Below are 24606 nucleotides of genomic sequence, written 5' to 3' on the forward strand. Positions count from 1 at the left end.
GATAGATAGATAGATAGATAGATAGATATAAATAAATTCATTGGCTCCTAGATAAAAGTAATACTCCCTCTCCCTGCTCCCTACTTGTGAAAACCAGAAATATCTTCCTACATTGCTTAATATGTCTCCTAGTGTGAAACGGTGAATCAAAATCACCTTTGGTTTGAAACCACTCACTTAAGTAATTTTTGTTTTGGTTTTGGGTTTTGTTTTTTTTTGTGTTTAGTTTTCTTTTTGTTTGTTTTTGTTTTTTGGTTTGGTTCCCCCCCCACCCCCCAATGCAAACATGTATGTTGAATCAGATCCGAATGGCACAGGAGGAGATTGCCCCTCCTTCTTCAGCGGAGCATCTGGATTCGAACCATGCACCTTCAGGATTGCAATGCAGCTTCTTTGTACTAGACCACCAGAGCTCCCTTAAGTCATTTTTAAAGTATTAGAAAATATGACTTTATAACAGGACAAAACCAATCATATTTAACTTTTCTCAAAGAAAATCCAGTCATCCGGGGACCAAGCCTATCTTTTTTCTCCCCTTTTCACACCTCTGTTGAACATCGAGTTGCAGCGTGATTTGTGAGCTGTCATTGAAATTAAACCCTCTAGTCATATGGCAATGAAAGTGAAGAGAGTGAAACCTACACAGAATCTGAGTAAGATGTTTTGTTTTTTAATCTCTCTTTCCAGGTTTGATTTCATTCTTGATAATGTTGGTGGATCCACTGAAACATGGGCTCTAAATTTTCTCAAGAAATGGTCTGGAGCCACATATGTGACCCTGGTGACTCCTTTCCTGTTGAACTTGGATCAGTTGGGCATTGCAGATGGTATGTTGCAGACAGGAGTCACTGTGGGCTCCAAGACATTAAAGGTAAGGAGGAGAGTCTTGGCCAGGGAGCAAGGAGATGCCTCATACTTCTGGAAGTTGATTTGCCAGCTGAATAGTTTCTCTTCTCAGGGAAGTAGCGTCGCCAGTGTCTGCAAGCATGGACTCTGGAGTCATACTGACTGGGCTCAGATTTTGACCTTCATTTAGTAGCTATAGGAACCTGTTTAAATAACTTAATGTCTCTAAGCCCTGCTGTCCTCACCTAATGCCCTAGGCTGGGTTCTCTAGAGAGGCAAACCCAGGGAAAAAGAAAATATATACATATATGCCTAAAGGAAACTGTACTAGATAGATAGATGATAGATAGATAGATAGATAGATAGATAGATAGATAGATAGATAGATAGATAGATAGATAGTTAGTAGATAGAGTAAGGGTACAATTTTCTTTCTCTTCCCTCCGCCGCCCTAGAATTTTGGGAGAGAGAGATAGGAAATTATAAAGTTAAGCACACACTCTGTCTCTCTCTCTCAAGATAGATAAAGTGTGTATGTAAGAGTGCAATATCCTTCAGGCGTATTAATGTATATGTAGGGAAAAAGAGAAATACAGGAATTTGTACCCTTACACACAGAGATGCACACACCTATATGAAGAAAGAGAAGTACGTGTGAGTTATGTGTATTTCAAGTAAATGGCTAACACAATTGTGGAAGCTCACAGTTTCCAAATTCATGGGTCAGATACGAGAACTGACAGACCCCAACTGAGCAGATCGGAAAGCAGTCTCCTGGCTCTTGGTGTTGTGGGAAGTGGTGATTCCCCACATCTGCAAGCTAGATGGCAGACTGCTAGCTCACCTCCCAAATACCAGAAATCAGAGGACAAGTAACAGGAGAGTCTTGGCTGGGGAACAGGCTGATATCTCATGCTTCTGGAAATTGATTTGCCATCTAGATAGTTTCTCTTCGCATGGAACTAGCATAGCCAGTGTCTGCAGACATGGAATCTGGTGGCATATTGGCAGGGCTCAGATTTTATTTTCTTTTAGTAGCCGGAGGAATGTGTGCAAGTCAGTCAGATGCAGAACTGCAGTTCATGTGTATATACCAGTACAGCCACATCCCAAGAAAGCTTTTCTTTCAAATGATTGGCTGGCTGCTCCCATCACAGGTCATAAACTAGAGGATGATTATGTAATACCTGCTGAACCACTGATAATCACGGCCTTATGAAGTTTACATATAACATTAACCATCACACCTGTAAAAACAGAGAAACGATATGTTTACTTACTGCATTGCTGTAAGGACTAAATAAGATATAATCCATGTGAAGAACTTGATACAATGCTTAGTACCTAAAAAGTCTTAGTAAATGCTAGCTTATTATTAGCCGTCATAACTTGCTTTGATCCTATATAAGACACTTACTACCTGCTTCTTACCTGTACTCTCTAGCCCTTTATTGATTTCACCATATGTAGGTCTCTTATGTACAAAGGAGGAAACTTTAAGACTTAGTATGGTTAGCATCTTTCTTGATGGTAGAATTGAGATAAGCCAGTGATTCTCAGACAGATTTCAGATTTCTAGAGGTCTGTGGGAATTTTTTGCATTTCAAAAGCCTGAAGGAAATTGTGCCCTTATTTCTGAGTCCCCAAAGCTAATAGAACCATCTTTCCTCTGCTAGAATTTTATCAACTTGTCCTAACCCTGCGTCCCTTATGAATCAGAAATTCTGAATACTGACGGCATTATGGAATTTTGTAAGTCTTCATTGGTCAGCCTGACTCTGTTGCCACAGTTACCTAGGCTGCATGGAGCCATCCCATCTAACTGAACATAATCAGTATTGGTGGGCTTTGGAGATTAATGCAAGCCAGACTTAGTTACAAAAGCTGATAGCAGAGTCCGTGTTTACTGCTCAATGTGATAGCCTCTTATCAGTTGCAACAGAGATTTATATAATTTCATGTTACCAGCTGTTGGTATTTCTGGATCACTGTTTTACAATCAGAACTAGAATTGAAATGGAACAAGTTATAAAACAAAATAATTGCATTAAATTCTCTTCTCTTAGTTAGACAAAATATTTCAGGTTCAGGTGAAAAGGCAGTTTAAGTTCCTCAGGGTTAAAAGGTCGTGAGTCACTCTTTTGGTCCATTCGACACTGGCACACGTCTTCCAGTGGCTGGCATGGAAAATATATTCAGGTTCTGTTTTCTTTTTGAGATTGATTTGGGTCTTTGGAGGTGAAATTTAGGACGTTAGTCTCTTGAACACTTAGCACTCACTAAATGACTTGCAGGTAGTAAAGGAGAGCTGTGGCAGATTAGACCACAATTCAATTTGTATAAACCCTGTAGAGTTAATAGAGATGCACAGACCACCACTAGAGTTTAGTAATCTTTATTTTCATGTCGTTCAGATGGCAACCCAAAGCAGTGGCCTCAGGAGGCTTTGCGGTAAAGGGAGCCTTAGCTGTCCTTTGTCTCTTCCTTCTCTTTTCATGAATCCCGCCTTTCCCAGGGCTGGAAAATAGAAGTGTACATTTTCTATAGGATTTCTCTGTCTGTACTCCAGGGAACCCTCTTAGCAGTTAACCTTCAGGCTTGTCCTCTGAGAGCCTGGCAGGCCCCGCTCACAGCTCTCTTCTCACAGCTCTCTTCGAGCTCCCTTTTTCCCCCAACTTGAAAGATGATAGTGGTAATCTCCTGTGAAAACCTTTTAAGTAGTTTCTGATGTCTTTGTGAGAATGTGCCCAGTTAAAGCCTCATTGTAAAGCTCCAGACTCTCCTGCCTGCTTCAGTTTACTTTCTCTCTCATAATGGCCTGGGGGGAGAAAACCCAACACACTGACCCCTCAAAGCAGAATAAAAACTCTGCTGTTGCAGACCCAGAGTTTCACTTTACAGGGCAGCACACTGTAAAGAATTCTAGACATGGCAGTTGTGACTGTTTCTGTTCCCCCCTAGTATTCTAAACAGTTGCCGAAATGCTGTGGTCTGTGAAGCCAGGCCTCAGGGAAACATCCGTAGACATGCCTTCCATCGGCTAGGGCCCACTCTAAGCTTGGAACATCACTAGGACTTTTGGCATCTAGCTAGCTACATTCAAACACTATTTACTATCTTTCTTTTTAAAGTTATCTAAATCAAACTCTCTCATGCCAAAACATGCATATAAAATGATAATATTTCAGTAGTATGTTGAGACTTCTCTGGGCCAAGAAGAACAACGTGCCTGGGGCCTTCTGCCAGCCCTGCTCTGCCTTGCTGGCTGAGGTGGTCAATGTCGTGCCACACCTATTCAGGAGTGAGCGGAGATCTGTTTGTATCTGTCCTGGGGTAACTATTAATGATGACTTCTTTGTGGCACACCGGTTTGGAAGCTCTGGCCTAGACAACAGCTAATTTTTAATTTTTTTATTTTTAAATCCTAGTTTGGTACTACCTGAGTGTATCCTTCAGGCATTTTAGTTTCCACACTAGATAAATATTTACTTTCTATATGCCAAGCCTCCTGGTCCAAGTGTAGGTTTCACATAAGCACAATCAGGAGTTCTGGGATTCCCATTCTTCTGGAGAGGGTGAAACCAACTTGCTCTCTGGAGGCGAGGATTTTGAAGCTCCATCTCACATACTTTTGGGGGGTATGTTGTCCAGAGGAACCAGTCCTTGAAGAAGAACATTATGCTTGGAAGGGTGACAACACAGGAGAGGAAGACCCTAGATGAGATAGATTGACACGATGACTGGGGTATCAGAGACAGATTGGCTGAGAATAGGACATACTTCAGCGCTTTTGTAGATAGGGTCACTCTGAGTGGTGGGTGACTCGATGACACATAACAAAAACAGCAACCTATGCCAAGCATCATACATACATTTCCATTTATTTAATCCTTTTAACAAGTCTGCGAATTAGGTAGTGGTGTCATCATTGATGCAGTGACTACATCAATGGGCTTGGGCATGGCAGAGATTGTGAGTATGGTGTAGTATAGAACAAGGTTCCAATCTGTTATTCATAGGGTTGCTATGAGGTGTAGTGGAGTCAACAACACCTAACAACAAAATTCTATAAGAAGTGAGTTAAAAGAGGTAGCTTTCCCACATAACCCAACTAGAAAGTGCTGAGCTAGAGTAGTAGGTGGCTTTCATTGCATTTGCAAGCCTCATCCTAGGGAGGTAGAATTGTATCATGGCTGGAGGGTGTAAGACAGAAAGCGATCTCACCTAGCCATCCCCATGAGCAGGGCTGGAACACCTGGTCGAATGGTCCTGGTTATCTCCTACAGAGAGCTACTCTGGATAGCACTCACTTGACAGAGTTTGGTTGGATGAATCATTGAGATGATCTAGGGACAATAAGGGCAAAAAGCTCGTTCTGATCACTTGCTTTACATATGAGAGCTGGACAGTAAATAAGATTGACAGAAGAAGAATTGATGCCTTTAAGTTGTGGTGCTGGAGAAGAGTATTGACTATCCCACGGACTGCCAAAAGAACAAACAAATGTGTCTTGGAGAAGTGAAGCCAGGGTGTCCTTTGAAGCAAAGATAATAAAAGCTTTGCCTCACATACTTCAGGCATGAAGCAAGGAGAAGCTAATCCTTGGAGAGGTGCATCATGCTTGGAAAGGTGGAGGGTTAGGAAAGAGAGGAAGACCCTCAACCAAGTGAATTGACACAGTGACTACTGCAATGGGCTCTAGGGTGTCAGGTAGTGTGAGGAAGGCACAGGATAGGGTAGGGTTGGGTAGGATAGGATAGCATAGCATAGCATAGCATAGCATAGCATAGCATAGCATAGCATAGCATAGCATAGCATAGGACAGACAGGACAGGATAGGATAGGATAGGATTCAGATCTGTTGTCCATAGGGTCTCTATGGGTGGTGCTCGATTTGATGACACCTAACAACAACAACAAAACGAGACAATAAGACATTAAAATGGCCACTGGGGCAATATCAGTTGGGCAGGTCATTGATCTCACCCCAAAATTTGGTTGAGCAAGTCATGGAGAACCTTCACTCACTTGTTTCAATAATGATCTGCTTACCTTCAACATCACTCATTTTCACTCACTGTGGTAAAGTCAGAATTGACTCAGCTGACTCTCCAGTGAATTTTCAAAGACTATAAATTGTACAGGAAGCAGCTGGTGACTATTGGATTTGTAGCACAACTGAGTATGGCAGTAGAATGGAAGCAGTGGTAGTTCAGTGTTTGAATTCTCTCACCTTTTATAATGGGAGACCTAGTTCACTTTCACTCAGTGCACGTCATCTGTCAGCAGTTTATTACATATTGCTGGGATCCTGAACAGGTTTTATGGAGCTTTCAGCCTAAGATAGACTATGAAGAAAGGCAAGGTGATATGTTTCTGACAATCAGCCCGTGAGAAATCCTAGCATAGAATAATAATAATAGAATAGAATTTAATCGATTCGCCGCTGATCAGGGGATGGTACAAAACCAAACAGTGCTTTGCTCCTCAGAACACAGGGTCACCATGAGTTAGGGGCCACCTCCATGCACAGGGCAAACACTGTAGAAAAGAGGTCTATGCTCACCTTGCTGTTACCATGGGTGGGGTTGAAACAACAACAATAATAGTAGCGTTTCTTAACCATTTTGGTGTAAGATTTATGTTCATCTTTGGGGAGTTAACCCCCCCCCATAATAAATTGAATGCCTTGAAACTTGCCAAAGCTGATATGAGAAAGACTCAGCCATGGCTTATATGGTATTTTCTACTTTTGGCTTTTCTTTGAAAGTTGTCTTACTTCTTTTTTCAAGACAAGGGGGAAAAAAAGATGATTTGTTTCGTGTCTCAGAATATCACATTTTACTGTCTTATTGTTCCCAGGGCATTCTTAATTCCTGTGGCATTGGACCTTGCTTAAATCTTTGTACAGAAAGGCTGGTAGATGTTGCTGTTGTTAGGTATCATCAAGTCGAGTACAGCTCAAAGCGACCCTATGAAGAACAGATATGAACCTTGTATTATCCTGTGCTATCCTCACACTTCCCGATACACAAGAGCCCATTGTGGCAGTCACTGTGTCAATCTACCAGGTTGAAGATCTTCCTCTCCTTCACCAACCTTCTACCTTCCCAAGCATTGTATCCCTCTCCAAGGAATAGCCTCTCCTAGCAACATGCCTGAAGTATGTCAGGCAAAGCTTTATCATCCTTGCCTCCAAAGAGAACTCTGGCTGCACCTTCTCCAAGACATATTTGTTTATTCTTTTGGCAGTCTATGGCATGATCAGCGCTCTTCTCCAACATCACAACTCAGTGGCATCAATCACTTCTTATGTCATCCCTATTCGTTGTCCAGCTCTCAGATGCATAGCAAGTGATCAGAAAGACCATGTCGTGAATCAGGTGCACCTTAGTCCTCAAACTGACATTATTACTCCTCAATAATTTGGAGAGGTCCCTCACTGCAGACTTTCCCCGTGCATCGTCTCCTGATTTCCTGACTGCTGATACCAAATGTGTTTATTGTTGATCCAAGTAAGATGAAGTTTTTTGACAGTTTCAATCTTTTCTCCCTCTGTCATGATGTTGCCAATCAGTCCAGTGGTAAGAATCTTTGTCTTCTTGACATTGAGATGCAATATTGAAGGTTGTATTTCTTAATCTTCCCCAAGAAGTGATTCAAGTCCTCCTCACTTTTAGCAAGCAAGGTTGTGTCATTAGCATAATGTAGGTTTTTGATGAGTCTCCCTCTGATCCTGATGCCACACTCTTGATAGAGTCCAGATTCTTGAACAATTTGCTCAGCATACAGAGTGAAAGGTATGCAGGGAGAATACAACCCTCACACATTTACTCCCTTCGTAATTTTAAACCATGTGGTATTCCCTTGCTCGGTTCATACAGTAGCCTTCTGGTCTAGGTATAATTTCACATAATCACACTTAAGTGCTCTGAGATTCTCATTCTTCTCAATGTTAGCTATAACTTGTTATGATCCACTCAGTCAATTGCCTTTGAATAGTTAATAAAGCATAAATAGGCATTCTTCTGGTATTCTTTATTTTCAGCCAGGATCTATCTGACATCAGCAATAAGATCCCTACCCTAGTGCCATGGCCTCTATTAAATCTTGCTTGAACTCTAGAAGTTCCCTATCTATGTACTGTTCTAGCCAATTTTGAATGATTTTCAGCAGTATTTTGCTTGATATTAATTTATTTTGTGATATTAATGATATTGTTTGATAGTTTCCACACTCTATTGAATCACCCTTCTTGGAAATGAATGGGAACAAATAGGGAGCTCTTCCAGTCTGTTGACCAGACAGCTGTCCTCCAAATTTCCTGGCTTAGACTGGTGAGTGCATTCAGTTAGCATCTGCTAATTGAAAGAAGTCAGTTGGTATCCCATCGATTCCTGGGGCCTTATCTTTTGCCAGTGCTTTCAGCGCAGCCTCCACCTCCTCCTTCATTACCATTAGCTCCTGCTCATATGGTCCTTCCTGAAATTTTTCGGTGTCAGTCAGTTCTTTTTGGTACAGTGACTCTGTGTATTCTCTTCATCTTCTTTTGATGCTTTCTGGGTCATTCAATATATTGCACATAGCATCTTTCAATATTGTAACTCTAGGCTTAAATTTGTTTTTTCAGTTCTCTCAGCTTGAGAAATGCAGAATGAGTTCTTCCCTTTTTATTTTCCAATTCCAGCTCTCTGTATGTTCCATTATAATACTTTGCTTTGTCTTCTTGAACTGCCCTTTGAAATGTTCTGTTCAGCTCTTTTACTTTAGCATGTTTTCCCTTTGTTTTGGTTTCTTAAAGCTCTAGTGCAGTTTTTAGATTTTCTCAGACATCCATTTTGGTTTTTTTCTTGCCCTTCTGTCTTCGCTGACCTTGATATCCCACAACTCATCTAATGTTTGATTATTGATGTTCAGTGCTTCAAATTTATTCTTAAGATGATCTTGAAATTCAGGTGGAATAAATTCAAAATCATATTTTAGTTCTCAAGGACTTATTTTAATTTTCTTTTGCCTCAATTTGAACTTGCACATGAGTAATTGATGGTCTGAGCCACAGTCCAGCCCTGGCCTAGATTTGACTGCAGATATTGAGCTTTTCCAACCCAAAGATGTAGTCACTCTTATTCCAATGCAGCCCGTCAGGTGAGGTCTATGTGTGAAGTCTCCATTTGTGTCTTTTTAAAAAATTATTTTCAATGAATAAATCATTGAAAATACAAATTTCAATTATTCTACTTCCAGCCTCATTTCTATTACCAAGCCCATTTGTTCCAACTGCTATTCCTTCTTCACTGTTTCTCAATTTTGCATTCCAGTCACTAATTATCATCATTAATGCATCTTGATTACATGTTTAGTCAATTTTGGACTACAAGATTTGGTAAAAATTCTCAATTTCTCCCTCTTTGGCTCAAGATATAGGAGCATATCATTGAATGGTACTTGTATTTACAGGTCTCCCTTGTATGCACATGGATATTATCCTGTCAGTCATAGCATTGTATTTCAGGATAGAACTTGAAATTGACTTTTTTTTACTATGAATGTAACACCATTCTTCTCTTTGTCATTCCAAGCATGGTATACCATATGATTATCTGACTTAAAGGGGCCAAAGCTTGTCCATCCCATCTCACTAATTCCTAGAATGCTGATCAACGTTCACTCATTCCATTTCATTTGGTGAAATGCATGACCCAGTTGGTTTGCCCCAGAAGCCTTGTAGATTCACCCCTACTTGCCTCTAGAGAACTAAGTTCTCTGTATGTAAAGACTGTTTAGAATCTCATTATCAGGAAAGCTTTCCTATGCTTTCTTGGCTCATGAGTCACAGCTCAGTGAAGAGACCTGGGTTCACATAGATATGTCTTTGTCATCACTTGATGTTTATGAATCATTCCACATTGCTTATTGGTCATGTACTAAGGCATTGGGAATATGGTCCATTGTATCAGCATGAAATGGGAGATTGTCTGTTTTATCATCAGAAAATGGTTGGGGTTTTATTTTTCCTTTCTTGTATTTGACTTTTTCCCCCCTCCTTCATTTTAGCATTTCTGGCAAGGAGTCCATTATCGTTGGGCCTTTTTCATGGCCAGTGGTCCAAGTTTAGATGAAATTGCAGAACTTGTGGATGCAGGAAAGGTATGTGCAGCCCTTTGGATGGCTAGAAATGGATTAAAATTCCTTGCTGTGAAGCGGGAGCCTCATAGCTGACCCTCCAGTGTGTCTCCGAGGCTGTAACTCTTATGGGTTACCAGCTTTCCCTGGCAGAGCTGCTGGTAGATTTGAACCATGAGAGAATCTTGGCCTCTGAATTAACCAGAGCTCCCTTTTATTGCATTGCTAACACACCTTTTTAATCCTTGGCCTGTCCCCCAACCCTAGTCAATGGGAGCTCCCCAGAGGAAGGCTTGCCCACTCTTTGCCACCTTACATGGTCAAAGTGCTTTGAGATTCATCTCTAAGGTGATCATCAACATAGACCGCTACAAGTGAAAAAAGAATTTATACCACCTGGGCTTCCCCTAGTTTATAGATGAAGAAGCAGGCCCAGAGAGGTTAGGTGGTTTCCTCAGAAACACTTGGTTAGATGGTGGCAGCGAGGCTCAACAGTGGCTTCCTAATGTTTTGGGAATAGGCTTGCTAATGTTTTGGTAAAGGTCCTTAACAAATGGAAGGATGTACCACAAAAAGGATCTCTGTATATAAGACGAGAGTGCTGAAGAACATTTACAGAACGTTTCTAGAACACCTTTTGAGGTGAGGCGGTGGTGGAAGTAAGCAGGTTTCTAGATGCGTAAGGGGAGCAAACACTGTGGAATCTAAATTCTAACAGAGCTGGAACTGAAGTCAAGTCTCCAGGTTTCCAGAGTTCAGACTAGTGTAATAAAGTTGAGTAAGTAGTATGTCCGAGAGGGTCAGTGGTCAGGATTACTAGAGATTCGGGTAAAGGCAGCTGGTTGGTATTCTGTGGATACTCAGATCTATACTACAGTGGGCTGTGTGGGGAAAGGATAGTTGCTTACAACCTGGCCATCCCTCTCTGGACATCAGAGACTTTCAGGGCTGCTGGGGGTTGAACCACTCTAGCCTGTAGCCAAACTGTCCTGACATTCAGCCTCTAGAGGGATAAACTAGAAGGTATACACAGTCTCTCACTGTTATTTGTGATTTTATTCACAAAGTGTACAGAATTATGAGTCAGGGAATTGCATGTATCTTTGAGGATTGCTTGATGTCATCCCACCTGAGAGGTAAAGAGGCATGACCAAGTTTACAGAAGTGGTGTGGGTCTCAGACCTCCTGGCTCCTGGTCCTGTGCCCTTCCAACTCCACCATTCAGCTGCATTCCTAGTGCTTGAGATTGATTTAGGGACTTTGGCTTAGGTTGTCTCGTCCTTGTCTTTTGACAGTGGGCAGGGGAAGGAGTTGGAGCAGGGCTATTGCCCTGGTTGCATGATCCCTTCTGAACTGCTTGGAAAAAGTCCCTGACCCTTTCTACAAAGATGGCACTGAAAGTGAAGAAGGAGGCCCCTGCTTCTCTCAAAACTGAAGCCAAAGCAAAGGCATTAAAGGCCAAAAAGGCAGTCCTGAAGGGCATCCACAGCCAAAAAAAAAAAAAAGAAGATCCGCACATTACCCACCTTCCAGCGGCCCAAGACACTGAAACTCTGAAGGCAGCCCAAATAACCCTGGAAGAGCGCCCCCAGGAGAAACAAGCTTGACTACTATGCCATCATCAAATTTCCCCTGACCACTGAGTTAGCCATGAAGAGGATAGAAGATAACAGCACACTTGTGTTCATTGTGGATGTCAAGGCCAATAAGCACCAAATTAAACAAGCTGTAAAGAAGCTCTATGACATTGATGTGGCTAAGGTCAACACTTTGATCAGGCCTGATGGAGAGAAGAAGGCCTATGTTCGACTTGCTCCTGACTATGATGCTTTGGATGTTGCCAACAAAATTGGGATCATCTAAACTGAGTTCAGCTGGCTAATTATAAATACAAATTTTTCTCACCAAAAAAAAGAAAAGAGAGTCCCTGGAGATGGACTTTCTTCCACTGGCACCTGCCCCGCACTATTCCTCAGCTTTCTATTTGAGTTTCTGAAAAAGTTCTTTTTAGCAACAGAAGGTTTATTTTTGTACATCTAGTTTCTTTCCCCCCAATTATAGCCAAGTAACTCCATAATACAAGATAGTCTGTTACTGCTTCCCCAGTTGTTTGGGTCTGAGTTTACCTGCTTTTCTTCAGACTTCCTGTACTGGGTAGAAAAGGGCTGCGCTTTATTAAAACTTTAAACAGGTGCCTCCATGGGAGGTTCATGGCCCACTCCACAGGGAGGCTTACTTTACTTTGTAAGACGGAGGAACGAACTATCATCAAGTAATTTGTCCCATAGTTCTCCATAAATGCATCATGTGGCTGGAGCCCCATTATTTGAGAGGCCTGCTGAGTCTAGATGCTTACTGTTCTTTTGTGTTCAAAATACTGTGATTCTCTCTTCTACCTGGACATTACTATTTACCCAACAGAGAAGAAAGGTACCTTGTATATACGTTCCAATTAATTTTGACAGATAACTATATCAGAATGGTTAAATGAGAACACAATAGAAATAAAGATGCCCTGAAGTGTCCTTGAAGGAAGGTGAGTTATTCCCCTCTCTGCACCAGGACTATTTGAGCTCTCAAGTCACTTATGATGGTGAAGGACTCAGGCCAGTGAAAGCTGATATGTGAAACTGGACACCACAGTGAGGTCAGCTGGGTTATTGTCCACCACTGCTTCCTGGTAGAGAAGGTCACTTAGTCTTTGGTGAGAGGTCATTGCCTATTTACATTGGGAAATTGGAAACGATAACACAGAAAACCCTTTCTATATTGTGTGTTGGGCACAGATTGGTTAAGTTGGACAAGGACATTTAAATTCTTACAGGGTATGGTGTAAGTGCTTAGTGAATCTGATTATCAGGTCTCTGATGGAGAAGCTGGAGTTGTTGAGAATTTTGACATTGTCAAGCCCTGAACCAACAGTGCTAACTCTTTCGAGATGCCCTTTAAAGTTTTGAGTAGCTAATACATTCCATTTTTTAGTAGATAATACATTCATAAGGTTTGAAATCTCAAATATAAGAAAGATATATAGTGAAAGATATATAAGATGTATAGTGAAATCTTCCTGGTCCATTGCTGAGATTTTTCCTTGCCCTAGGAAACAATTGTTGCTAGTTTGTTGGCTATTCCAAAGATGTTCTCTGTATCAGTGTTTTTAGATGCTCTTGAGTCTGTTCTGATTCATAGTGGCCCTGCATACAACAGAACCAAGCACTGTCCATCCTGGTTTATTTTCACATGGGTTGCTGTGCTTGCCTTCCAACTGGCATCGTATTAAACTGTGTTCCACTGCTATTCATCAGCTTCTCCTTTTTCATGGTTGATCTTTATGCTACATACACTCAGGGATTTCTTTTACATATCATCACCCCTGGAACTGACAAGTTTTTCAATGGCCAGTCTTTTCAGATTTCCAGCTTCTCCTTCCTAGTCTGTCGTCATCATTGGATTGCTAACCAAATGGTTGGAAGTTTTAATTCCCCAGCTACTTCTTGTGAGAAAAATAGCCATGTTGCTTTTGTAAAGATTTGTCACCTGTAACCCTATGGTACAGTTTTACTCTGTCTAGTAGCATTGCTCTGACTCAGTAACAGCAGTGGGTTTTAATTAATTTGAATTTTAGATAGCCACGTGTTGCTAGAGGCTATCGTATTGCACAGAACAACTTTTGGGGGAAATATAATGAATTCTGATATAAGTGACTTCTCTTGAGATGGCCAGACCCTAATGTAACAGCCAGTTATATCCTAAAACTTTGTGCTCCTTGCTTGCAATTGGATTCCCCCAATAGAAAGGATGCAGTGATATGGGTAGAATCTTTAGGAACCATTAGAAGATTATTTGCCCTCATGTGGCTTTTATCTCATGAATTTTACAGTGTTGATGCTCCTGAAGTTTTCAGATTTTACTAAAGTTGTTTCTACAGGAAAACCTATACTGCCTTTCCCTTCTCTTCTGGATGGAAAAGATGACTTTTTATCAGAGAGACCTAGGGACAAGGCCTGGATGCTTTCCAAAATGATCATGTTTATTCCCTTGGAAGGCACCCTACCCTCCCAGGCCCATCTCTTACTATCCCACCACCTGTCTCATGAGAGAGGCAGTAGGTGCCACATCCTGGGACCTGGCTTTGTACATCCTTTGTTTAAGGAGATTAAGACACATTCAGCAGACGTCTTTCTTGCATGTGGATCTCAGATTGGAAAGAGGGCTGCTATGGCCATCTCCTTGTCAGTTATAAGCTCCACATCTGAGTAGTGGGAAGTGTGGGCTTGAACCCCACTTTATAGCAGGCTCCCCCTGCCAGGTGGACTATCGCAGTGTCATCACATAAGTGCCCCTTAACTGTGAGCGATCTCTCCCTCCCCTCTCTGCATTTTAACCCTCACCCCTTTGTCCTGCACAAACAGGCATTCTAGGCCCCGTGTGAGGCTCTACGGAGACACTGTCTCATCATCCAGTTAATCTCCATTTGCTGTCATCTAGTCAGCCAACTTTTTTCCCCATTGTCACTTACGGGAAGAGCTGAATGACTCATTCTGCCACCGTCAGCCCTCTAGGGTTATTCACCACAATAGGCTTGAGCAGCCAGATTAAAGTGTTCAGTAACCAGGTTGTCTGTGTCATCAGTTCAGGAGCTCGGTCTCTGTCAGAGAATTTGAGTGAACACAGTCAGATGAGCTTAGGTAGTTCATTCTGGAGTTGAGTGGCCAGATTTGGGGTTCCTTTGTGACCCTGGTAGCATCACTGCTGTGTTGCTTTATTACTAGTGTCAGATGCTCCACGACAAGTTGATGTTATTCTTTCTCCTCTGTTCTTGGCACATCTCACAGGTGCTCGTGTTTATGTACCAGTTCTGGAATAGAGCTCACTGGATAGCTGACTTAGACTTTGTGGAATGAGTGGGTTGGTGCCTAATACAGGTTAGGGACCCTACGAACAAGGCCAGAAGCTGTAGTGATTCTTAGTTCACAGTACATAAAAATCACCTGGGACGTTTATTTGAAATATATTGTCTCCTTCAACCCCAGGAGAGTCTGATTTAGCTGTTGTAGAGGGGAGCCCAGGACTATGCATTGAAGCAAGCTCTCAGGTGATTCCAGGAAATTAGCATCCAACAGGCAATGTTCTAGGGTTTTAAGGAGAGTCATGTGTTAAGAGAGAAAAAGTAGAAATCAGATTTCAGAAGGCACGCTGAGAAGACAAGTATTCTAATAAAATAGGCAAAGACTTGGAGTTAGAAATCAAAGGGAAGAACATGCTCAGCATTTCTCAAGCTGAAAGACCTGAAGACAAAATCCAGCCTCCAAATTACAGTACTGGAGGATTCTACAGGCAAAATAGTGAATGATGTAGGACGAAGAAGACGGGAGGAATACATAAAGTCACTGTATCAAAAAGGACTGGTCAACACCCTATCATTTCAGGAAGTAGCATGTGATCAAGAACCAGTATCACTGAAGGAGAAAGTCTAGGCTGCGCTGAAGGCGCTGGCAAAAAATCAAGCCCAAGGAATGAACGGAATACTAACTGACATGTTTCAACAAAACATCGCCCCCCTCCCCAAATTTGGAAGATAGCTGCTTGGCCAACCGACTGGAAGGGATCCAGATCTGTTCCCATTCCCAAAAGAGGTGATCCAATAGGAAATTATCAAGCTATCATTAATATAATATGTAAGCAAGTAAAACCTTGCTGAAGATTATTCAAAGACAACTGGAGCAGTACACTGACAGAGAACTGCCAGAAAAGTCAAGCTTTCTGGATTCAGAAGCGACCATGGAACAAGGGATATCATTGCTCAGGTAAGATGGATCTTGCCTGAAAGCAGGGAATTACTAGGAAGATTCTTGCTTGTATTTTGTTGACTATGCAAGGCATTTGAATTGGTGTATATAATATATTATAGATAAAGAATACTTTCCAGAACACTTAATTAACCATGCTCATGTGAAACCCATACAGACCAAGAAACAGTCATTCCAACAGGAAAAGGAGATACTGTACAGATTAAAATCAGGAAAGGTGTGCGTCAAGTTATAGCCTTTCTCCACACCTTTTAAATCTGTATGCTGAGCACATGATTTGAGAAGCTGGACTGTATGAAGAAGAATGTGGCATCAAAATTAGAGGAATACTCTTAGAAAAACTTATGTTAAGCCGGTGATCCAGCCTTGCTTGTAGATGACTTAAAGCAATACAGAAGATCAAAGACTGCACTCTTCAGTATGGATTACATCTCAACATCATTAAAATAGAAATCCTCACAACTGTGGATCAGCAGGCAGCATTATGATAGATGGAGAAAAGATTGAATTTGTCAAGGATTTCATTTTACTTGAATCCATAATCAACAGCCATTTCCATAAAATCAAAAGATGTGTTGCATGGAGCTTGTCTGCTGTCAAGCTCTTTAAAGTGCTAAAAGGCAGAGTCAGTTTGAAGACTCATGTGCACCTGACCCAAACCATGATATGTTCAACTGCTTCGTGTGCATGTGAAAGTGAATAATGATTAAGGGTGACTGAAGAATTGATGCCTTTGAACGGTGGTGTTGGAGCAGAGTCCTGAATATCACATTGACTGCCAAAAGGACAAACAAAAGGAATTCCAACTAAGGTGCTTCTTAGAGGCAAGGATGGTGGACCTCCATCTCCATACTTTGGGCATATTTTCACGAGGGCCCAGACTTTGGAGAAATAGAGAGTTAATGAAAGAAAGGAAGACCTTCAACAAGATGGATTGACACAGTGACTGTAACTCTGAGCTTGTGGACTGCAGAGCTAGTGCAGGTGCTGCAAGACAGGGCATAGGTTTTTATCATAGAGTTGCTATGAGTTAGTTTGATTCAGTGACACCTAACAACAACACGTTCTCAGAAGTTTCATATGAGACATCAGGATACAACTTTCAGTTCGTTCTAGCCCTTTCCAGTGAATGCAAGTAGGTCTTACCAAAATAGCAATTCAGAGAGAGGCTGTGATGTTGACGATTCTGAGGGCCTGCTCAGCTTCCTGACGGGAGCATGATTATTAATAGCTGTCTATTAGTCAGTGATTAATTAATGAATCCTTGTCTGCAGCAGAGAGTGGTGGCACAGGTACCAAGCCATCTGTCATCTTAGTGGCTAAGATGCTGCCCTTGGGGACCTCAGCTGACACAGATGGTTACAAGGAAGACAGGACATGATGTCGCCTGCAAGAAATCATGATAACCATTGACCACTTTCCCTTCCGTTTAAGATTATTGAGTTGGGTGAAAGCATCAGGTGCTATTTGAGGGACTCTATACAGTGTGAGAGCACTGACTTGAATCAGATGATTGAATCTTGCTTTAACTATTGGGTCATACTGGATAACTTTCTGTGCCTTCATTTCTTCATCTGTAAAATGGGAGTAAATAACAGTGCCTGGTGTGTAGTGAAGACAATATATTCTAGTTACTTTCATTATGAGTTCATTGTGATTTATGGGGACAAAAGCATGCTCTGCTCTCTGAGAAAGCCCTCTTGGTGCAAGCCCCTGAAATTCACACAAGAAATGCTGCACCAGATGCATTAGAACACCATCCCAAGAACAGAGTGTCATGTGTATTTACACTGTTTCTCTTATAAACCAAAGGATAGAACATATGAGCTGGTTTATGCCTTCAGACAGCTAAAGCTGTCAGCTGACAGTTGAGCTGAAATACCAATTGTGTAAGTATTGATTTTTTCTCTGAAGTTTTGAAAAAGGAGAGTTCAGCTGGATTTTTGCAGGAGGAAAGAGGCCACGAACCAGTGAGGCTGCTGGCGGACAAGCCAGCCCTACATGGTAGACCCTGTGGACAGAGAAGTGCCACATGGGGTTTCCATGGCTGTACTCTGTGGACCCTGACTGGCACACCTTTTTCCCGCAGAGCAGCAGGTTTAAAACACTCGCCTTTCGATGGCCAAGTGCTTAACAGCTGGGCCACAAGGGGTATTTTTGGTTCAATGAATGGTGTGGTAAAAAAGAAGTAGAAGCACTTGCTGTACCAGTTAGTTGTGAGCCTTTCCTGTTCAGTCTAACGAGCTGCTCTGTGGCTTAGCAAAGCTTTCCAGGGCAGCTCCAGCCTCGGACGAATTCTCCCAAAGCCCACAAAGCCCAGGTGGGATCTTCCTTCCCAACTCTCTTACTGGTTTTCACCCCAGTGATATTAAGTTCCTGCTTGTTTGATGCATGTTAAAGATGTACATGGTACATGAGTCAGGAGCCTACTCGAAGGCAGCTAACAATAATAACATGGTGCCCTGGGGGCTCCAAAACAGTACAGTTTTAACTCTTTTGGTTGATAGATATGCCAAACATTGAACAGCAATGTTACCTTTAGTTTGTGCACTGTCTGTGAGGGGACCACAGACTTACCTGCCTTAAAGACCTTGGGACACCCATTTGGTTTTTCCCATACAGGTAGGCTGGCTAAGAGATGAATTATTGTTGTTATCTGCCATTGAGGCAACTGCAACTCATAGCAACCCTATGGACAGATACTAGCTCCCCCTTGATGGAGCCCATTGTTTCAGTCTCTGTGACAGGCCACCTTGTTGAGGGTCTTCCTCTCGTTCTCTGACCCTCCACCTTTCCCAGCATGACATCCCTTTCCAAGGACTGGACCCTCCAGTCAACAGGCCCAAGTATGTGAGACAAAGTTTCCCTGTTCTTGCCTGTAAAGTGCACCCAGCTTGCAATTCCCCCAAGACTGATTTGTTTGTTCTTTTAGCAGTCCTTGAGATATTCAGTACTTTTTTCTAGCACCTCAATTCAAAGGCTTTGGGTCTTAGATTACAACGAAGAGATGCAATCAATTATAAATGCTGTAAATGGTGAGGGCCACATTGGTCACATAGTAGTTCAAAGGGAGAACATAGTGCAAGAGTTACAGGAATGAGAGACATATTGCAATACTGGGGGGATAAGGAGAGACAGTCTAAGATTGAGACATGAACTGAAAGTCTAGAACCTTTTTCTGAGATTTCTGGGTTGCAGAAAGGATGTTCAGAGAGAACAAGTCAATGTTGTGTGCCACTGAGTTGGAACTGACTCATGGCTGACCCTCTCCTGCAGGAGAAGACTGCTCATCTTTCTTTGAGCAACTGGTGGATTTGAACCAAGTGCCATATGTTTGGAAGCACAACCTCTCACCAGAGCTCCCTTGACAAGTTAATAGTTGTAATGAAGTAGAGAGCCCACAGGAGGGCTGAGATTGGGATGGTGGTGGTGTTTCAGAGCCACATCTAGTGACAGCTACTGAAAGGTAGCAAAAAAAGTATGACGGAGCCATGGCAGAGTTGGGATGCATTATCAAAAGGAGAAAAGAAAAGTTAGAAAGGGGAAAGAAGGGGGAATTTCAGAGGAGATAAGTGTGGGTGTGAACTTTTGACCTAGCTGCCCTGGAAACCAACCCAAAAATCCAGCCTTAAGAAACATCTGGGAAAAGGAATTCAGAAGTTATTTGCCTTAAAGTATGAATCCTTTCTTATCCAACAGTCAAACTCTCTTGTGTTTTTCAGATTCAGCCAGTTATTGAGCAAACTTTTCCTTTTTCTAAAGTTCCAGAAGCCTTCCTGAAGGTTGAAGGAGGACATGCACGGGGAAAGACTGTAATTGATGTAGTTTAAATAAATATTAAGTTTCCTGATTGTTGGTTCTCTAATTTGGATGTCTGCTGTTGACCCAAACTTTTTTCTAACCATCTCTTTTCAACACTTTTTCGAGATTAGACTATAAATTCTATAAGTTTAGGGGTTGTTGTTGTTTTAAACCTTTTTTCACTTTAATTTTCTCGTCTAAACTGATCACAGAGATGGGTCCTGGAGCCACACCTCACTGTCTACTCACCACCCTTTCCTGCCAGAAGTGCTTTTTTTGGTGCAGCTTCTGCCCTGGCCGCACCCATGTGCTCTCCCATGTGGAGCAGCTCCATGTGCCAAGCATGTAAGACAAGGTACCAGCACTCTACCATTGTATATAAGTTAGTTACATACTAGTTTTTTCACATGCTGTTTTTTCATATCGACTTGGCAATTTGTTGTGGCACCTTCTCTTTTAATAGCTCAACTTCCACTTTATTTAATATTTTTAATCCTAAACATTAGAAGCACTAATCCACAGCATGAACAGTCTTCCAAGCATCCTGAAAAACAACCAGGAGAGGATAAAAATAGATGAATGGGACCTTCTAAAAATCAAACCCCTATGCACATCCAAAATCTTCTCCACAGGGTAAAAAGGGAAGCCACAGACTGGGAAAAAATATTTGGTAATGACATGTCTGATAAGGGACTTACATCTAGAATTTATAGAATACTAGAGCACCACAAGACAAACAACCCAAATGAAAAATGGGCACAGGATATGAACAGACACTTCACCAAAGAAGACATTCAGATGGCAAACCAACACGTGAAGAAATGTTCAAAATCCCTAGTTCTAAGAGAGATGCAAATCAAAACAACTATGAGATATCTCACCCCAGTAAGACTAGCAAAATTCAACAGAGCAGCAAACAGCAATGCTGGTGACGCTGTGGAAACAAATGAACTGGAACCCTTATTCTCTATTGGTGAGTGTGTAAAATGGTGCAACCACTATGGTAGGTAGTATGACGCTTTCTCAAAAAGTTGGAAATAGAAATACAATTTGACCCAGCAATTCCACTACTGGGAATATACCCTAAAAAACCCAGAATTGCCACTCAAACAGATATATGGGCACCCATGTTTATTACTGCTTTGTTGACAGTAGCAAAGAATTGGAAACAATCCAAGTGCCCATCAACAAATGAATGGATACAGAAGCTGTGGTATATTCACACAATGGAATATTATGCAGCACTGAAGAACTCATGAAGTGGGTGACCTTGGATGACATTATGCTGAGTGAAATAGCTCAGTCACAAAAAGACAAATATTGCATAATGCACTGTTATAAAACAGGACTGACATTGGGGCTAGGGGAAACTAAGAAAAAAGGGGATAAATAATGTACATGACATTAAAACAGATGAGGGACAGAACTGTATAAAAGGAATATATGATTAGGTATTATGGGCATGACAAAAGTCCAGAATAAGACCTGCGTAGTAAAGGGGGGGAGGGGAACTGTTTAATAATGAAAAGAACTTTTTTCCCCAAAGGAAAAAGCAAACTGGGGCAGGCAGAGAGGAAAATGTGCAACAATGAAGGAATGGAAATCCAAGTTCTTGATAAGCTTTCATTAAAATCTCAAGAAAACAAACCAACAAACAAACAAAAAAAGATCATTGTGGAAAAAATTCTAATACCTTTTGAGAACAGATTCTTCCAATTTCCCTCACTCCCCCCCCCAATCAAACTGTACAACTCAGATTAATCCCCCCTCCCCCTGCACATCCTCATCCCTCAGCTTCCACCGTCCCCCACCCCCCCTTGGATCCTTATACTCATTCTACAATAATGGTTGTATACAATATTTGTCCTGTGGGACTGAGTTCACTCAGCATAATGCTCTCCAGTCCCTCCCAAGTTAGGTAATTTAAAAAATCATTGCTCCTGTGTGCTGCATAGTATTCCACTCTTTATTTAATCAATGTTTGTGAGATATTAAAACTTTAGCACATGGATAGATTGCAGCATATTGAAAGCTAGTTCCACCTTGCATTAATCCATTGGCACTCTCCTGGATTTCCTTTTCCTTTTGTTCCTCCTCTCTCACGTAGTGAGAATAGCCTTGAAATTTCTGATCCTCTTAATGTAGAATATTCTGCCAATGATTAAGTTGTTTACTCTTCTAAAACGGAAAGGTAAGCTAATGTTTTAAAAACTAACATTGCACATACAGGGTGGAGCCTTTCTCAAGTCAGAACCTGTGAAGAGATGTGTTGTGAAAATTCCCACCACTCCAGCAGACTCTAATGCAGTCACGTGTCTGACCTGTGATATCTCCATTTAGCATATCGTCAGTAAACAACGTGGTGATGTCACTGTCTTTCTGCTCTGTCCTTTCAGTCATTTAGAGGAAGTGCTCTAATAAGAACATCATTCTTATTACTGCACCTTAGAAACTAGCTCCTAGCTTTGAGGGAGGCCCAGTTACAGGAACTTGGCTCATTCCTGTCGCTCATTTGTTAGCACGGTGGACATGGTTGCTCTGAGAAATGTGGGGGGGGGGGGCCACAAACTGCTCTTGACCTCCTTCTGGAATAATTTCAGGTCTTTTCCCTTGAAGGACTGACTAGGCAATAGTCAAGGGTGGAAACCTGGAGGGAGGTTAGAAGGGCTGGGACTTCACTAACCCTCACTTCCACATTCAGGAAAGGGGAACATACCTTTCCATCTTGCAGTCTAAAAAGAGGTCATTTGGCCAAATGTTCCCTGCTGTTAAATCCAGCTCCTGTCACACCTGCCTAATCCAAATCCATCAGACATTTGTTTCTAATATGCCAGCCATCTCTGAAGTGTTATGTGAGAGCCAATGAATGGATTCTATCTGATTTTATCAATACAGTGAACCAGAAACAAGTTTATTCAAAGACATAATTCAACATAGGCTACTGTAGAAAGTCTTCCCCACCGTATTGTAATTATACACAGAAAGGACCTAAAAAATTAAAGCTCTACATCTAAGAATAAGACAGACTGCTGTTGTACATGTGCAAACGTTCTTTTAAAACTGATGAGAAACTATTCTGATGACAGTAATTGCTTGCCATAGATTCCAGAGGGAATCAGACTTAGAATTGGAAAGAACACTTGAACAGATGAGAGGAAAGGAGAGTCACTATACCCTTGACGAGAGCACCAGCGTTCAGTGACAAAGGCAACAAAATGCATACAAAACAGGGAGAAGATTATATTCAAGCAATGTTTGCCAGTTTTGTTCAAAACCAGAACACTTTCAACAGCACCAACTGGGTTAAAGTAGGGTCAGCGGTTAAACATTTTCCGTTTTCTTTCTTGAAATGTTCGCTGCACTGTAGCGTTTTCAAGGTTCTATGGTTTGACCAGGAAACATTCCTTAAGGTCTGCATTCCTTCACTTTCTGGAGGAATTGCTGGTGTTCTCTTGACATCTGTGCTAAGTTCTGTGACCCGAAGTGATGCTTCCTGAGGGGCTGCAGTTCCTCAGACTAAGGCTGTTCTGCCACCTGTCTCCACTAAGGCATGGCTGTGGCCTCCACAGGGAAGGCGGCCCCCCAGGAGACCTGTGCTGGTGAGCTTGGACAGGTGGGCAGAAAAGTAGGCTAAAACACCTGAGGTCGCCAAAGGATTGCATAGCATTGGGTGAGCCCTAGTTGGAGATGAGTAAGGATGGGCTAATAACTTAGGTCATAGTAATACTGTTCCAATAGCATGTGTAAGAAAGGCTTTAAATGCTCGTTTGTGACACTCTAGGGCAGCCCACAAGTAAATGAAAATAATCCAGATCCTGCTAATAAATGTTAATGGGCATGGACTTATCAATTTACTACTTCTTAGTATTAACTGAAAGAAAATAGCTTATACTTATTCAGCTCTTTAAAATAGGTCTGAATATCTAAGGCTTCCCCAACTTCACAGTAGATGAGGACTGTCAGAAAAGCAAAGGCCAAGGACTAAATGACAAGTCTAATGAAGTATTTCTTCCCAAATGCTAAACAGTCCTCAACTTCACAAATGTACACTTTCATCCTTCCCCTAAAGTGTAAGGGACTTGGAGGTCCACAAAGCTGGTAAATTCCTCCCTCATGTCACTGTCTTTGGAAAGAATTTAAAATGTACAGTCTTGAAGTTTTGATATGACATATTTTAAAGACACCTAAAAGTTGTTCATGAGACAACTTGTTGAAGTAGCTAGCTAGTGAAGGGAAATGAAGTGCAAGAAACGAGAGAAGGACAAATTGTTAGTTTCCAATTATTAGTCTTTTGAAAAGATGAGACACATCCCTGGCCGTGGCAGCTGTGAGTCAAGATTGCATGTAGAATTCCTGAAGACGGAGTAACTCCACCATTCCTCTGGGGTCTTCCATCAGCACTGCCCCCTTTTTAAATAAAATAAGGTATCTGGAAGGACTTCAGAAAGACTGGCCTTGCATTCTTTATTCAAGTTTACAGGACCATAACTTCCCACACTTGTGTTAACTTCTCTTTGCTGACAGTGTTGAGGATAATATGATTTTGATCATACTGTGCACCCCCTGAAAGAAAGAAAAGTTTTAATAAAGTAATGTATCAAGGAGTTTTAACAGACATATTTTATCACAACTGTGTTATAACCAGAATATCCAAGGTATAAAAATATTGCCTGGAAAACAAAGCAAGGAAGCTTTAAATAAATGCACCTATGAGATGGCAGGGTCATTCGGCTACAGGTTAATCTGCTAATGCCCCCTCAGACAAGCACTAGCATTTACACAGAATATCTTTCCTCACAGGGTTCCTTTATCTATTACATTCTTAAAAATTAGTCCATAGTCACTTTTAAAATGTCTGAAAGTGAGAGAACAGTGGGGGAAAATCTAGAGAATGGAAAAGTATCAAAGAGATTGTAAATTATATTTGGTGGTGAGAACATGGATTTGAGATACCAGAAAGGAAAAATTAGTAGATAGTGGTGTGAGGGAGCTCTGGTGGCAATCAAAGGAACACAGTTTGCTGCTC

The 24606-nt window shown here is 41.6% G+C and overlaps 2 protein-coding genes across 2 annotated transcripts in view; one reads left to right on the top strand and one right to left on the bottom strand.

Annotated features, from left to right (window-relative positions):
- RTN4IP1 (reticulon 4 interacting protein 1) overlaps positions 1–19624 on the top strand; it is a 116046-nt gene extending 96422 nt beyond the window's left edge. Inside the window, exons 9-11 of the mRNA XM_006881175.1 lie at positions 688–871; positions 9901–9993; positions 19502–19624. Coding sequence (XP_006881237.1) covers positions 688–871; positions 9901–9993; positions 19502–19609 — 385 coding nt within the window. The 3' untranslated portion in view covers positions 19610–19624. The remainder of the gene's footprint in view (positions 1–687; positions 872–9900; positions 9994–19501) is intronic.
- A 4430-nt stretch (positions 19625–24054) lies between these two features.
- Positions 24055–24606, bottom strand: part of AIM1 (absent in melanoma 1) — a 308315-nt gene continuing 307763 nt past the window's right edge. The window contains exon 22 of the mRNA XM_006881177.1: positions 24055–24143. Within this exon, the coding sequence (XP_006881239.1) occupies positions 24055–24143 (89 nt within the window). The remainder of the gene's footprint in view (positions 24144–24606) is intronic.

Source organism: Elephantulus edwardii, unplaced genomic scaffold, assembly GCF_000299155.1.
Source record: "Elephantulus edwardii isolate Elephantulus edwardi_28Jun2011 unplaced genomic scaffold, EleEdw1.0 scaffold00013, whole genome shotgun sequence".
Lineage (NCBI taxonomy): Eukaryota > Metazoa > Chordata > Mammalia > Macroscelidea > Macroscelididae > Elephantulus > Elephantulus edwardii.